This window comes from Cherax quadricarinatus, chromosome 41, assembly GCF_038502225.1.
Source record: "Cherax quadricarinatus isolate ZL_2023a chromosome 41, ASM3850222v1, whole genome shotgun sequence".
Classification (NCBI taxonomy): domain Eukaryota; kingdom Metazoa; phylum Arthropoda; class Malacostraca; order Decapoda; family Parastacidae; genus Cherax; species Cherax quadricarinatus.
The window spans coordinates 3,237,442-3,253,779 of record NC_091332.1 but is presented as its reverse complement, the minus strand read 5'-3'; the positions used below and the strand labels follow the sequence as shown (position 1 = coordinate 3,253,779).

The 16,338-nt window shown below is 39.1% G+C and overlaps 2 protein-coding genes across 3 annotated transcripts in view; one reads left to right on the top strand and one right to left on the bottom strand.

The window, feature by feature from the left end:
• The window catches only part of LOC128695962 (protein dissatisfaction-like), a 196,649-nt gene that overhangs the window by 8,352 nt on the left and 171,959 nt on the right, over positions 1-16,338 (top strand). The window lies entirely within an intron of this gene.
• On the bottom strand, positions 169-15,254 carry LOC128695742 (V-type proton ATPase subunit E-like). Of its 2 annotated transcripts, none has more exons than XM_053786559.2 (5): positions 15,091-15,254; positions 5,756-5,931; positions 4,937-5,105; positions 1,752-1,900; positions 169-920 (listed from the first exon to the last, which is right to left on the bottom strand). In XM_053786559.2, the coding sequence occupies exons 2-5, from the start codon at positions 5,920-5,922 to the stop codon at positions 761-763; spliced, it is 645 nt and encodes a 214-aa protein (XP_053642534.1). In that variant the 5' UTR covers positions 5,923-5,931; positions 15,091-15,254; the 3' UTR covers positions 169-760. The 2 variants fall into 2 exon arrangements, with proteins under 2 accessions (XP_053642534.1, XP_053642533.1); XM_053786558.2 differs by lacking the exon at positions 15,091-15,254 and adding an exon at positions 12,336-12,541.

Here is a 16,338-nt window from a genome sequence, read left to right as displayed (position 1 = left end):
TAAGTTTATCGAGGCACAGGTACACATAAGTGCAGTTATCATACACAATGTAAATTACCTAGGATAACCTTAAAAAAAATTAAGAAAAAGTGATTGATTTCCATCAGGATCCTTGACCAGTTTCATATTTATGTATTCACAGTAATTTGATAAAATAAAACTCAAGCGTGAAAGAAATCTCATTAATGTATTGAAAGTTCCAGATCTTACTCAAATCCATAACATGGTAATCCGCATACATATACCGTACTGCTATAAGGAGACAATATATTTGTCATTAGTTATTTTAACGCAAAATGGTGGAAATATAATTAGGTTGAAAGTGCACTGTGAAAATTATAACATAAAAACAGAATGCTTCAGTTGTGCTGGACGGGAAAACTTTAACAAATATGGTCAAAGAGACACTTTAGATTGTTAATTTCTTTCCTTTTTTTTTTCTATTTATGAGTTATAGGTGATCTTTTATTTTGATAAAGTATGAGGAAAAGAATAAAATACTGACTGGGATTAGTAGACAACATTCTAAGCTTCTTGATGACAGTTTCCTTTACTTCCTGAGCTGCGAGGTGTACCGTTGTTACTTCCTGAGTTACGAGGTGTAGCGTTGTTACTTCCTGAGTTACGAGGTGTACCGTTGTTACTTCCTGAGTTACGAGGTGTAGAGTTGTTACTTCCTGAGTTACGAGGTGTACCGTTGTTACTTCCTGAGTTACGAGGTGTAGCGTTATTACTTCCTGAGTTACGAGGTGTAGCGTTGTTACTTCCTGAGTTGCGAGGTGTAGTGTTCCTTCCTGAGACCGAACAGTAGTGTCACAAATTCCGCTTGGTTCTTCTCCAAGATGGCTGCGAACTGGGTCTCTAACGTCAATCGGTACCAGATTTTTTCATTCACTGAGAGAAACTCGGCTCCACCAGCACTGTTGAGGATATATCAAGGATTGAACGTTGAAGATGCAACAGCAGTGACGAGAAAAAATGAAACAATGTTGCCGAGAAAGGTGGATAGAGATAAGGAACCGGCCCTTGCCTTTCCTTGAATCAAACCCGATTGCTTCCAATTACTCAGGGGATATATGACCCCTACGGGTTTAGCGCTTTCTCCCATAATAATAATAATTAACATATATTTGCCTAACTTATTTTGAAAGCTTTCAAAAGCAATCCCCTCAGGAGTGATTAACTGAAGTCGGTAAAGGCCTTCTGATCCAAGGAATTGGATCTGCCTTCCCCTTCCTTGGATCAAACTATATTGTTTCTCATTACTTAGGGTAAGCGCTGTACGATTTTAAGCTTCTCGTGTTCCCATCCCCCCTTAAATGTAATAATTATGTTGGCAAATAGGGTTTAAAGCCTATCGACTTCACTGAGGTTTAGACAAAAATATACTGAAATCCCTAAAATAGCGATTAAAATAAACTTCCAGTATATTTACCTTCAGAGTAATACACCTCGCGATATATAAATCGTAATAAATAAATAAAAAAGTGTTTGTTTCCTTAGCAATTCGTTGCATTCATCTGCAACTCTACTGTTAACTCAATTCTTTCCCATATTATTTCTAAATCTAAATTCCACTAACTCCCTGCCCCAGAACATCTACTGAGTGCTCGTCTTGCGGTCTGACAATAGCATCCTGAAGCTACTACCAATGATAAAAAAATAATGACTACAATTAAATAATTCATAATCATAGTGTTAGTATTAGTAATAAATTGTCCTCTGATCGTCTATGGAAATTATTGACTTACCAGTCAGGTGAGAGCCACTCAGAATGGATGTTCACCTTGCATTTCCGGCCGGATTCTATTTCGTATTCAGTAAGCGCATGGGATAAGTACGTCTGTACAATGTCCGTATCGGCTTCTCTGATACGTATAAATATGCGTGATTCATTCATCTGTAAATGAAGACAAAACTTTCGATAACACATTGAATCCTGCTTCGGTGGGAGACTGCCGACGTGTTAAATATATATATATATATTTTTTTTTTCAACAAGTCGGTCGTCTCCCACCGAGGCAGGGTGACCCAAAAAAGAAAGAAAATCCCCAAAAAGAAAATACTTTCATCATCATTCAACACTTTCACCACACTCACACATTATCACTGCTTTTGCAGAGGTGCTCAGAATACAACAGTTTAGAAGCATATACGTATAAAGATACACAACATATCCCTCCAAACTGCCAATATCCCAAACCCCTCCTTTAAAGTGCAGGCATTGTACTTCCCATTTCCAGGACTCAAGTCCGACTATATGAAAATAACCGGTTTCCCTGAATCCCTTCACTAAATATTACCCTGCTCACACTCCAACAGATCGTCAGGTCCCAAGTATCATTCGTCTCTATTCACTCCTATCTAACACGCTCATGCACGCTTGCTGGAAGTCCAAGCCCCTCGCCCACAAAACCTCCTTTACCCCCTCTTTCCAACCCTTTCGAGGACGACCCCTACCCCTCTTTCCTTCCCCTATAGATTTATATGCTTTCCATGTCATTCTACTAAAATATATATATATATATATATATATATATATATATATATATATATATATATATATATATATATGTATATATATATATTAGGAGTCTGTTGAGACAAAGAACTTTGTCCTTGGAGGCAAAGAGAGGAATGTATGAGAGCATAGTTTTACCAACGCTCTTATATGGGTGTGAAGCATGGGTGATGAATGTTGCAGCGAGGAGAAGGCTGGAGGCAGTGGAGATGTCATGTCTGAGGGCAATGTGTGGTGTGAATATAATGCAGAGAATTCGTAGTTTGGAAGTTAGGAGGAGGTGCGGGATTACCAAGAGGGCTGAGGAAGAGTTGTTCAGGTGGTTCGGACATGTAGAGAGAATGGAGCGAAACAGAATGACTTCAAGAGTGCATCAGTCTGTAGTGGAAGGAAGGCGGGGTAGGGGTCGGCCTAGGAAAGGTTGGAGGGAGGGGGTAATGGAGGTTTTGTGTGCGAGAGGCTTGGACTTCCCGCGGGCTTGCGTGAGCGTGTTTGATAGGAGTGAATGGAGACAAATGGTTTTTAATACTTGACGTGCTGTTGGAGTGTGAGCAAAGTAACATTTATGAAGGGATTCAGGGAAACCGGCAGGCCGGACTTGAGTCACTTGAGTCCTGGAGATGGGAAGTACAGTGCCTGTATTCTGAAGGAGGGGTGTTAATGTTGCAGTTTAAAAACTGTAGTGTAAAGCACCCTTGTGGCAAGACAGTGATGGAGTGAATGATGGTGAAAGTTTTTCTTTTTCGGGCCACCCTGCATTGGTGAGAATCGGCCAGTGTTAATAATATATATATATATATATATATATATATATATATATATATATATATATATATATATATATATATATATATATCGGTGGGAGACGGCCGACTTGTTGAAAAAAAAAAAAAAATATATATATATATATATATATATATATATATATATATATATATATATATATATATATATATATATATATATATATATATATGTCGTGCCGAATAGGCAGAATTTGCGATCTTGGCTTAAATAGCAACGTTCATCTTGCCATATAGGACAAGTGAAAATTTGTGTATGCAATAATTTCGCCAAAATCATTCTGAACTTAACGAAAAAAATATATTTCACTGTGTTTATTATTAAATTACTGTAAACAAATCTAAAATATATTTAGTTGGGTTAGGCTAAAATAAATTGTTCTTGTTATAATAAGGTTAGGTAAGTTTTCTAAGATTCTTTTGGTGCAAAATTAAAAATTTTTACATTAACATTAATGAAAAAATATATCTTTAAACGTATAAGAGAAAATTTTAGAAAGGACTTAATTTTAAATGAGTTCTTGCTAATTGACTAGTTTTACATATTCGGCACGACATATATATATAGATAGATAGATAGATAGATATAGATAGATATCCAGGCCTAGTAGTCCAATAGAGTTCACTCTATTGGAGGATTTTCAACATTTTTGTGTTGCGCCGCGGTAACCATGCCAGGGTCACTAAGAAACAACGTAGCCAATTCACACTCTTCTGCAGGATGCTAACAGATACTTCGGCAGCTGATCAGCCACAACAAACCTATTGGCAAGTGGCAAACACCATTCTCTGGATCTTGGTATTTCTACTCCAACCCTCCACATTCTCTTCCCCGTAGCTGCCTAGCATTGAAACAAATTAAGAAAAAATTGAGGGGAAAGTATTTTCCCCAATGGGTAGTAACTAATAACAAGGTTGGTAAAACACACCTATAATCATAACAATAATTTAAAGTTGACACAAAACTAGGCTGAATACTGTTTATAGCTTTGTACCGATGATTTACAGTCCCATTGTTATGACTTGCTCCTGTATAGGAATTGCTTGTGTTAGCATTCTAAGCTATGGTGACGAGGTTGCAATTCCTGCCCTATCTGATAAAATTAACGAATATCATAGCTGGTAAATATACTGCCCAGATCTAGGCTCTGGCAGAGCGGGGGAAAGTACTGTGTACTTTGATACAGAGTGTGCAGGTTCGAATCCTGCTGTGGACTCAGGGATAATGTTTATATATATATATATATATATATATATATATATATATATATATATATATATATATATATATATATATATATATATATATATATATATGTGTGTGTGTGTGTGACAAGCGTGCAAATTATTTAATTTTTATACTCCATATAATACTCATACAACTTACGTCAACGAAATGGTATTAAGGTTTAAAGTCTGTTCTGAATATTCATAAATATTTTCAAGTGCCTTCACAAGCATCACGGTAACCCCCTTAATTAAAGGGACGAGCTTACGGCAGAGTCCCATACATAACAAGATTTATCCAATAATTATATAATCAAATTCGCGGTAGTGTAATATGCCTAACTGGCACATTTATGAAATCCAATAAGATATATTCCAGGTATACCTTGCACATCCCCGCGGCTAGGATATTGAGGAAGATTTTTGGGTAAACTAGAGGCTCCGTTAAAGACTTGAGCAACTTCAGCCATGCCAGCTCCTTCACCCTCTCCATTTGTTCAGCCTTCTTCGTTATCACTTCCATATGACTCTGCCTCTTTAGCTGACGCTCATAACTGCGAAAAGCAAGTATATAGTGTTAATTCACCAGTACTAAATTGTATTTATTTAGACGTCGTCGCAAGCTCCTCTCTCTTATATGCGGATTATACTGGCCAAAGGCAGCCTCTTAAGTTACACATGCACCAGAATCATCTCAAAACATTCTGAATACCCCAAGTCTGTGGAAAATCTGCTGTATGGAAAATAAACACTTTGTATAACAGCATTTCTGGAAACTTTGGCTTCAAGTTGAAAAAGTCGCAATAATAATGATAAAAACTATGTTCACAGTTCAACCGCATAACTTTAGAGAGAATTGTGAACTGTTTCAAAGCCCATACGAGAATAGAGGAGATATGATAAGCACATAAAAAGTTATAAATGATCAATAAAGTCTAGGTCAAGGCGATTGTTTTCATAACAGCAACATGGGTAACTAGAGATCAAATTTGTAAATCGATAAAAAAAAAGTGGAACCGAAAGGTTACTGGAAAAATTTTCTTCGCAATCAAGAGTGACAGATCAATGGCATAAATTAAAAGAGGGGCGTGGTACGTGCTGCAACCACGAACACCAAGAACACAACTTTGATTTTGTAGCTACAAATCGGTAATTACAGGGCGACGCACATCGTGACATGGCAAAACACATATGGTGACCTCACCCACTCAAACGAAACTTCAGCATCTTCTCCTTCTTCTCGTACTCGCAGTTGAGATCCTGCACACCTTGAGTGACGAGAGTGGCCTTGTCTAGCTGGCACTGCTCCTCAGTCTCTTTCTCTATCTTCTCCACTTCCAACTTTCCTTGCTCCTCGATGAAAGATTCCATCTTGGCAATCTATAACAGATACATACAACATGATTTTAGCAGAAAAACATACATCATGATTACAACGATACATACATGACTGCCGACTTGTCTGTTTATATATACACACACACACACACACACACACACACACACACACATATATATATATATATATATATATATATATATATATATATATATATATTCTTTATTTGTTTATTTATTTATTGAGGCCTGGTCACGGACCGGGCCGCGGGGGCGTTGACCCCCGGAACTCTCTCTCTCAGTAGTAGTAACCAGTTACCAGTCTAGTAACCAGTTACCGTAACCGTCCGTTGATTCAACTCATATTGTGCTGAGCTGACACTATTTCAAAACACCCACTACGGGGTACTGGCCAGCCGGCTAGTCAGTGTTACGAGTGGAAGCAAGGAGATAGGTACGGCTGGCGGGCTCTGTCCACATATCAGTAATTATACGTATAACAGCCTACGTGAGTATTTCTACCCTAATCCACGTATCGAACTCCCACATGATAAATGGTGTACAGCGGTGTGGAGCGTGGATTTACGTTTTTAAGGGTAATTCAAAGAGACCTCATCCACCTCACTGGATCAATCTGTTCCACCAGTTGAGGAGAAAGACTTAGCTCCCACTGACTTCCCAGATGAAGTCAAGCGTTTGTTGACTCTGTTGAACAAACGTCGTAAAGCCATTGCTTTACCAGGTGAGAAGATGGGTATAACGAACTTATTGTCCCATCGTATTCCACTTGAACCTGGTACTAGACCTATCTACATACCTGCGTACAGAATGCCTCATTCACAAGTTGCTGTCGCAGAAGAATTGATCAATCAAATGCTTGATGATGGAGTTATTGCACCTAGCAATTCACCTTGGAATGCACCCTTGATACTAGTACCTAAGAAGGATGGTACTTGGCGTCCAGTAATTGACTTTAGGAAGTTAAACGCAAAAACCATTCCAGATCGCTTTCCACTCCCTGTACTGGGTGATCTTTTACGTAATATTGGAGATAACAAAGTCTTTTCAACCCTAGATTTGTTACAAGGGTTTTGGCAAGTCCCTCTTCACGAGGACAGCCAAGAGCTAACTGCATTCTCCACTCCTACAGGTCATTATCACTTCCTCCGTATGGCATTTGGATTACGATCTTCCCCTATCACGTTCTCAAGGCTCATGACTAATATCTTTAGAGGTCTCATAGGTAATGCACTTATGGTGTACTTAGATGACGTAATCGTCATGTCTAAAGACGTGGATACACACTTGAAAAGACTTGATGTAGTACTTGGTAAGCTTGAAGAAGCCAATTTAAAGATCAAACTGTCAAAATGTCAATTCTTCAGATCAGAAATTAAGTTTCTTGGTCACGTAGTCACTCCTAGAGGGGTTACGACTGACCAAAGTAAAGTAACTGCAGTACTAAATTTTCCAACTCCCAAAACTGCTGATGCCGTAAGATCCTTTGTGGGCTTAGCAGGTTTTTATAGAGCTTTCATTGCCAATTTTTCTTCCATAGCTGCTCCTCTAACTGAGTTGCTTAAGAAAGATGCTCCTTTTGTTTGGACCTTCCGTCAAGAAAGAGCATTCCAAACTCTAAAAGAAAAGCTAACTTCTGCTCCAATTTTGAAATTTCCAGATTTTTCTAAGCCTTTCTATCTGACAACTGATGCTAGTTCAATTGGTATAGGTGCCGTACTAGCTCAGAAGACCGATGGCAAGTACAACGCAGTTGCATTTGCTAGCCGAGTCCTTACAAAGGCTGAACGTAATTATACAGTAACTGAGCAAGAAGCTTTAGCAATAGTATGGTCTTTAAAGCACTTCCGAGACATTATTTATCAGTACTCTGTTCATGTCTTGACAGATCATGCTCCACTGATACCCTTATTCCAGAACAAACAACCTACTGGAAGGTTAGCTAGATGGACCTTGACTATCCAAGAGTTCAATCCCACCTTTGAGCATTTACCTGGCAAGTCAAATGTAGTCGCAGATGCCTTATCGCGACATGTTAGTATAGTAACTGCAGACCCTCCATTTAGTGCTGAAGATGTAAAGAATGCTCAACGAACAGATCCCATGTGGTCTGGTGTGATACGATTCCTGCTCCAGGAAGATCTTATTCTGACTGTGAAACCACCAGCTCCCATCAGTGACTTTCTCATGAACCAAGAATTACTGTATCGAACAGCCGAGTTGGGTACTCCTAGCAGAAGAGTATACCAGTTAGTAATTCCACAGTCACTTGTGAATGTAGCCTTACAGCTAGTTCACGATGTACCAGGTGTTGCACACCCTGGTATGGATCGTTCAGTAAAACAAGCCAGATTGAAATACTTTTGGCCTCGTATGGCAACTGATATTTCTGACTATGTTAGGAAATGTAGTGTCTGCATGCAACATAAAGGCAATGCTAATGGTCCTAATCCAATCCAAGTGTATCCAACTACTAGCGAACCTTGGGAAAGAGTTGCGCTAGATTTGTTAACTAATTTCCAATGTTCCCTCCAAGGTAACAAACATCTGTGTGTTATGGTAGACCATTTCACCAGATATTGCGAGTTAGTCCCTATTGCAGATAAGACTGCCGAGACAGTAGCCAAAGCGTTTAAAGAACGCATTATCTGCAGGCATACCACCCCTAAGTCCCTAGTAACAGATAACGGAGGTGAATTCTGTAATGAAATTCTTGAAAATTTGTGTACCTTGTACAAGATCACTAAATCCACCATTGTTCCTCATCATCCTGCCAGCAATGGGTTAGCGGAACGAACCAATAAGAAAGTACTTGATGTATTGAGAGCCACTATCAATCCCAATAGTGAAACTTGGGATGAAGTTATACCTGATGTGCAGTGTGCTATAAATTCTGCTTACAATGTTTCTATAGGTGACACTCCACATTATGCATTGTACGGTGTAGATAAACGTTTGCCTTATGAGTTGTTATATTCTAATCCGAAACCAAATTACAACCCTGATGATTTCGTAGCAACTCGTACCAGCTTAGCTCAAAGTGTTTTTAGAAGAATCCGTGAAACACTTCATAAATCAACAGCTGAATTTACAAGAGTCGCAAATACTCGAGTAAAGCCATCCAAAATCAAAGTAGGTTCGAGAGTTATGCTGACTAATTTTAACAAAACGTCTGCTATGCCAAAGCTTGATCAAAGGTTTGTTGGTCCTTATCGAGTAGTTGAACATATCACTGGTAATAAGTATAAGGTTAGAGAGATTAGTACTGGTCAGTATAAAGAATCGCATTTGGATCATATGAAGTTAGTATGTGATGATAATGATGTTCCAACCCAGACTAATGTGACAGACTCTGACAATCCTCCTGATCCTGTACTCTCTTCCTCTGATACTCAGTCAGATGATCAACCTGAATGTCGTTATTCCCTACGTACACGACAGGTATTGAGAAATCCTCAAGTATCATTTGTAACTTCCAATTCAGATTTGCCTCAAATACAGCATGAGTTAGCCAATGCTACAGAGTTTGATCCCCCTAGAGATGACACCCATTCTGCATATGCCAATCTTACCCTAGCAGAGTTGGGGTTAAATGTAAATAACCTGTATAGATGAATAGTTACAGTATCAACTTATCAGTATTCAAGAATTTTTTTTTTGTGTTCATGTTCTCTCCGCATTCTGAGAGTTAACAGTCTAGATTTGCGTGCACCGAATCTGCCTTTCTGTTAAACACTCTTTCTTTGTATATATTCCTTCCTCAGAATCCGTAGATCACATGAATACAGATCGATCGATCAAAATTTTTGTTTTTATTACTTGTAATCTCAATGTTGAGTTCGTTGTTCATTTGTTGAGTTTTAAGTTGTACTATAGTATACCTTGTATTACATTACAGTTTCAGTTACGTAAGCTTTCATTCCAATGTTCTACTTATGTATCTATAATGTTTCATGTTGTGTACTTTGACATTGTATAGAATCAGCCCAAGCCGTGTACCTGCCATCTCTAGTTGTATTAGTTGTATGTCGAGACGACATACGTTAGCGTCGCCGAGCTCTCAGTAGTAGTAACCAGTTACCAGTCTAGTAACCAGTTACCGTAACCGTCCGTTGATTCAACTCATATTGTGCTGAGCTGACACTATTTCAAAACACCCACTACGGGGTACTGGCCAGCCGGCTAGTCAGTGTTACGAGTGGAAGCAAGGAGATAGGTACGGCTGGCGGGCTCTGTCCACATATCAGTAATTATACGTATAACAGCCTACGTGAGTATTTCTACCCTAATCCACGTATCGAACTCCCACATGATATCTCCTGGTAAACTCCAGATACTTCTGGGGTAACTAACGACACAAAAGCACTTGTGTTTATGTGCGCATATTATAAACACTTATATAATAAGAATAATTCCTATACAATAATATTATTTTAACCTAATATAGGACGGTACTAAGAATAAAGAATATATCACAATTATGCCAGAAATGCAGGTCTGAATATACCGTACATTTTTACTAATTCTCAAATCATTTACTAGACGATTTTCGTTGAACCTCACAAATAAACATTAACAAAGGTGTGTACACCAAGAATAGCACATATATCAGCGTATATACACCTAGAGTTTACCTTTATCCCTATTTTAGGAATTTACAGGTTGTCTTCAGCACAAATAGTTCTAGTGTAGTGAAAAGGCTTTGAACCGAATACACCAACCAATACAAACGTCGTTTCATTACAAATTATAACAAAACTGTGAAAGTCAGACCATCTGTAGATTGTAAATATTACAGAAGTACCACAGAGCTATTGCCTTGATTAGTACAAGTTTCATTCACGTTAAACAATTTTACACTTAGCTACTTAAGAGAGTTAACGCTTCAAGGGGGTGTTGCCTTCATGCCGACGAAGGGTTCTTGATGCAAGGAACTTGAGCTACTCTTGTACCTGAATACCTTCCATTCATCAAGCGCGGACTGAACACTTGACCATTAATGTAATAATAATAATAAAAACGATGATAAATCATTAGGGAAAGCCTAGTTTCCCTTGATATTTCTACGTTGTCTAGCCACGACCGACTTAAGCACAGTTTCATTTTAAACAAGTATGGAGTTCAATATTAGGAAAAAAAAAAACTAATCTATCAACAAGTAGGCAATCCACTTTTTCCACTTGGTTATATTTTTAATTAAATCCACTAAACTAGCCATTCAGCTGGGTTTTAACAGCTAATATTGTCAATATTCGATTTTTTTTTGACTTCCTGTTGCTAAATAAATTTAGGCCAGAGTTACTGAGTCAAGTATAACACAAAAATAATACTAGCATTGGAAATAAAAATATTTTATGATTACTATGCATTTATATTAAGAGCAACTAACGCTACAATGTGCATACATGAATAAGCCAAACAGATGTATTTTCCACAGTTGTAGAAAAACTGTAGAATAATTATTATTACTAGGAGAATAATTATTCTCCTAGTAATACTTATCATATTACAAGGAGAATAATTTATATATTTTCAGGTCACTGTGCTTTCCAGCAAAGAACAACATTAACAATAAAAAACAATACTACTATTATTATAATTCTTACTACTACTACTACTACTACTACTACTACTACTACTACTACTAATAATAATAATAATAATAATAATAATAATAATAATAATAATAATAATAATAACAATAAAAATAATAATAATAATAATAATAATGTTTACAACTTTTTTATACCCATCTACGCTACTGAAAAGTTAAATGTCAAACCTTGTATTAATAATTTTCCAATTTCTTAGCATTTGGTTTGCCTAAATAGTATATAATGAAAAAATAGTTTGTGGCTACACAAGATATATACATTGTGAAACGTAATTCTCTCAGCGTATATACAACGAAGATCTACGTTAACATGCGTAGCGGTCAGAACGTAGATCTACGTTTTTTACATGCTTTCTAATGGAGAAAATAAAGGTTGGAGCGCTATGCACGTGAACGTAAATCTACGTTTGGACAGTTTAAGGGTTAATACCTGTTTTAGAGATTAAAGCATTCTTGTGTTGTGGTTATGTTAATGACCTCTGGTGCAGTCGATAGGCTTTCAACCCCCCCCCCTCCCCGTTAACCCACCAACCATGGCTACAAAACGATCAAATTACAACACATGCCCCTTAGCAACACTGCAGCTCACATTATTATTATTATAATCAAGGGGGAAGCGCTAAACCCGGAGGATTATACAGCGCCTGGGGGGGGGGGATGTGGAAGGCATTCAGGCTTAATTCGGGGAACTGGAGCACAGATCCAATTCCCTAAATCAAGAGCCCCTCACCAACATCAAGGAACCTTCCTTGAGGGGACTGCAGCTGACAAATATCAGACTCGCATTTGGAACAAAAGGTAAATCATGACTTACAATCTCTTCATCCTTCTCCTTACTTCCAATAAATTTCCTCCACAGGAACATTTCGAGTGTTTTCTCGAGGTTTACCAGTGCCACAATGCGTTAACGAACAACAGCTAAAAGAATTGTGTCGTAAAGAGTGAGAGGTAATGGCATCCAGGGAGGTCTTGTGATCAGCTCCTCTCACAACTGACGTCGTCAGCTGACATTGTTGACAACTCCAGTTGTTCAGTCAGCCTCACCTGCCTATTTGTTTTTTTATCGTACTGTATAATAAAAATGAATATTTTTACTTCATGAATAATAATAATATAATACTAATACCACTACTACTACTAATAATAATAATATATTTATTATTGTTAATTTTGTTTTGTTTATTATTATTATTATTATTATTATTATTATTATTATTATTATTATTATTATTATTATTAATTATTGTTTTTGTAATATAATTATATTATTAATATTGTTATTATTATTGTTGTTTTTGTAATTATTATCATCATTAATATTATTAGCATTTTATTAATGATAACCAACAAAATACATCTCCCACTTAAGATGTAACAAAACGAAAGGGGAGAGAGAGAGAGAGAGAGAGAGAGAGAGAGAGAGAGAGAGAGAGAGAGAGAGAGAGAGAGAGAGAGAGAGAGAGAGAGAGAGAGAGAGAGAGAGAGAGAGAGGCATATAAGCGAATAAATCAATAAATAAGAGCAGGTGTATAAAAAAATGGGGGGAGGGGAAGTGCCCAGCCATTGACCGCTGTGCCTGGCTGCGGCAGACCAGGAGCTGCTTGCTGATTGGTCCCCTGGCGGCCACCACGTGACATATCGACGTTACAGCGACACTTCGTTATGACCGCTGGCACGCCATCTGTCCTCTCACGCCCTGTAGCTAAACTCGTCTGGGACGTGTGGCTAAACTGGTCTGTTAGCTTTGGGTAAACTGGTCTGGAACTAGTAGGTTAACTGGTCTGGAACTAGTAGGTAAACTGGTCTGGAACTAGTAGGTAAACTGGTCTGGAGCTAGTAGGTAAACTGGTCTGGAACTAGTAGGTAAACTGGTCTGGAACTAGTAGGTAAACTGGTCTGGAACTAGTAGGTAAACTGGTCTGGAACTAGTAGGTAAACTGGTCTGGAGCTAGTAGGTAAACTGGTCTGGAACTAGTAGGTAAACTGGTCTGGAACTGGTAGGTAAACTGGTCTGGAACTAGTAGGTAAACTGGTCTGAAATTAGTAGGTAAACTGGTCTGGAACTAGTAGGTAAACTGGTCTGAAACTAGTAGGTAAACTGGTCTGGAACTAGTAGGTAAACTGGTCTGGAGCTAGTAGGTAAACTGGTCTGGAACTAGTAGGTAAACTGGTCTGAAACTAGTAGGTAAACTGGTCTGGAACTAGTAGGTAAACTGGTCTGGAACTAGTAGGTAAACTGGTCTGGAGCTAGTAGGTAAACTGGTCTGGAACTAGTAGGTAAACTGGCCTGGAGCTAGTAGGTAAACTGGTCTGGAGCTAGTAGGTAAACTGGTCTGAAATTAGTAGGTAAACTGGTCTGGAACTAGTAGGTAAACTGGTCTGAAACTAGTAGGTAAACTGGTCTGAAATTAGTAGGTAAACTGGTCTGGAACTAGTAGGTAAACTGGTCTGAAACTAGTAGGTAAACTGGTCTGGAACTAGTAGGTAAACTGGTCTGGAACTAGTACGTAAACTGGTCTGGAACTAGTAGGAAAACTGGTCTGGAACTAGTAGGTAAACTGGTCTGGAGCTAGTAGGTAAACTAGTCGGGAACTAGTAGGTAAACTGGTCTGGAGCTAGTAGGTAAACTGGTCTGGAACTTGTAGGTAATAATAATAATAATCAAAATAATAATAATAATAACAACAGAGCATCAGCATTATTTCAATGGAACAAAATACCTGCCGAATAATTATATCCGTGAAGAGGCAAACCCTTACGGGTCTTCTTCCTGTTCACCCACACCTAGCATTTTCGTTTAGCATTATAATTCCGGGAAAAGCCTAGCCAAAAAAAATAAAAATAATGCCCGAGGAATGGTCAGACAATCACATCTGATCTGTGGAAAATTGACATTAATGAACTTTCTTTAATTTTTAATGGAGAAGCACTAAACCTACAGGAGTCGTCACTGTGTATAACAGAAATAATGAACGAATGTTCTTCCCACTATGTAGCTATTATTCAGCATAAGGCAGCAGCACACTGCTGTATCCAGTCTTGTCTAATTTAAAAATTACAAATTGAAGATAAGTGTAAGTATCATATAGCTTCACTTAAGTGAATAGTTTGGGTGGATTTTATAACAGTTTAGGCAGACACATGATTAGGGATAAGTGAAGAAATGCATAACCAATGAACACAATGTATCGTCTATTCACACTAGGTTTGCTGTATACTTATTTATGTTAAACAAAGCCAAACTGATCTGTTATTGCGAACTTAGTATACCGAGGCTGGTCAACCGGTACGAAGATGAATAAACTCGATATACGTGGTGTGGTGAACCCGTTGCACGGAGGCTAGTGAACCGGTACAACGAGACTTGTAAACATGGTATACCGAGGCTGGTTAACCCGTTGCACCGAGACCTGGTCAAGGACTGGGCCGCGGGGGCATTGACCCCTGGAACACCCTCCAGGTAGGCTACTGAACCGGTACAATGAGACTTGTAAACTCGGTATAGCGAGGCTATTGAACCCGATACACCGAGGTTAATCAGTGACCCTGATACACCAGACAGAAATTACCCAAGAGCTGAGGAAGCTGGAGGTCAAGTCGCAAGCATCCCAGAGCCATCAGTCTCCCACATGAGCTCCCAGAGACGAGCCATGAAGGATGGCCTCACAGCGTCCGGGTTGTCGCGGCAGTCTGGGTGGACATCCTGCTCCACCGTCTCATTTCCCTCACTAATTGGGTTGCGAGGATTTAGGTGTAAACTTGGTGGTTGTGGCCAGCGGTGTGGTCACACGCTGGCGGCCAGGTCCTCTTTACGGCCCCCTCCACCGCCACCACACACTCCCACACACGCACACAAAACACCCAAATTCCAAATAACAACACCTAATCTATAGACGTTTTAAACACTTCCAGCACTGATGAATACTGTTATAGAGATGGATCCTCCAGAGAGAGGGTTTAATGCTATGTTTCAACTACTCAAATTCCAAAACGCTGCAGAAAGTAAAATTTGTTTTGACGTTTGCAATACTGGACTCGGCTGGTCTTTATGGCCTGGGGTGGCGACTTTCTTGGTCTTGTTCAGCAGGCGACATTGTGCCCTAGCGCCTCAGGGCGGAAGGTTCATAATGGCTTGCTGTCTGACTTGCTCCTCTCTGGAAGTGTAAGTTTTCTGTTCACAAATATGTCCACAATGGGAAAAAGGCTGTTGTTAATGGTGTGGACGTCACTTGCTTTTAACTCACGAGAATGAATGTAAGAACTCGGAGTTAGCCTTAGTGCGTGTACGTGTGTGGATGTGCACGTGTGCGTGCGTCTGTGTACGTGTGCTTAGGTGTGCCTGTTCGACTATTTGTGATTGCAGAGGTCGAGTTTCAGCTCCTGGCCATGCTTCTTGCCGCTTGCTTCGTTTATTCCCTTCTTGCCTCGTGGTTCGTGTCAACCCTATTCCTGGAGGGTGTTCCCGGGGTCAACGCCCCCGCGGCTCGATACATGAACAGGCCTTGCGGTGAATCAGAACCTGATCAACCAGGCTGTTACTACCGGTCGCACGCAATCCAACGTATGAACCACAGCCCTGCTGATCAGGTACTGACTTTAGGTATCTGTCCAACTCCCTCTTGATGACAGCTAAAGGTTTGTTGGTACTCCTTATTTATATTGGAAGGTTTATTTATTTATCGTCGTCAGTACCTCGCAGGAGGTGCATACCAGTGATACTAGGCTGCAGTATAGCTACTGTCGCGTCCCTTTTTGAAGACTTGTAGATACACAAATAACCCGCACATAAAAGAGAGAAGCTTACGACGACGTTTCGG

Bases quoted from the DNA above. Each gene is read 5' to 3' on its own strand.
- LOC128695742 (XM_053786558.2), bottom strand. From the start codon at position 12,386: ATGTTCCTGTGGAGGAAATTTATTGGAAGTAAGGAGAAGGATGAAGAG. The intron at 5,106-5,755 runs GTGAGGTCACCA...TGCTTTTCGCAG, and splicing joins CTGAAGTTTCGTTTGAGTGG to TTATGAGCGTCAGCTAAAGA. The intron at 1,901-4,936 runs GTATACCTGGAA...CTTCATTTACAG, and splicing joins TAGCCGCGGGGATGTGCAAG to ATGAATGAATCACGCATATT.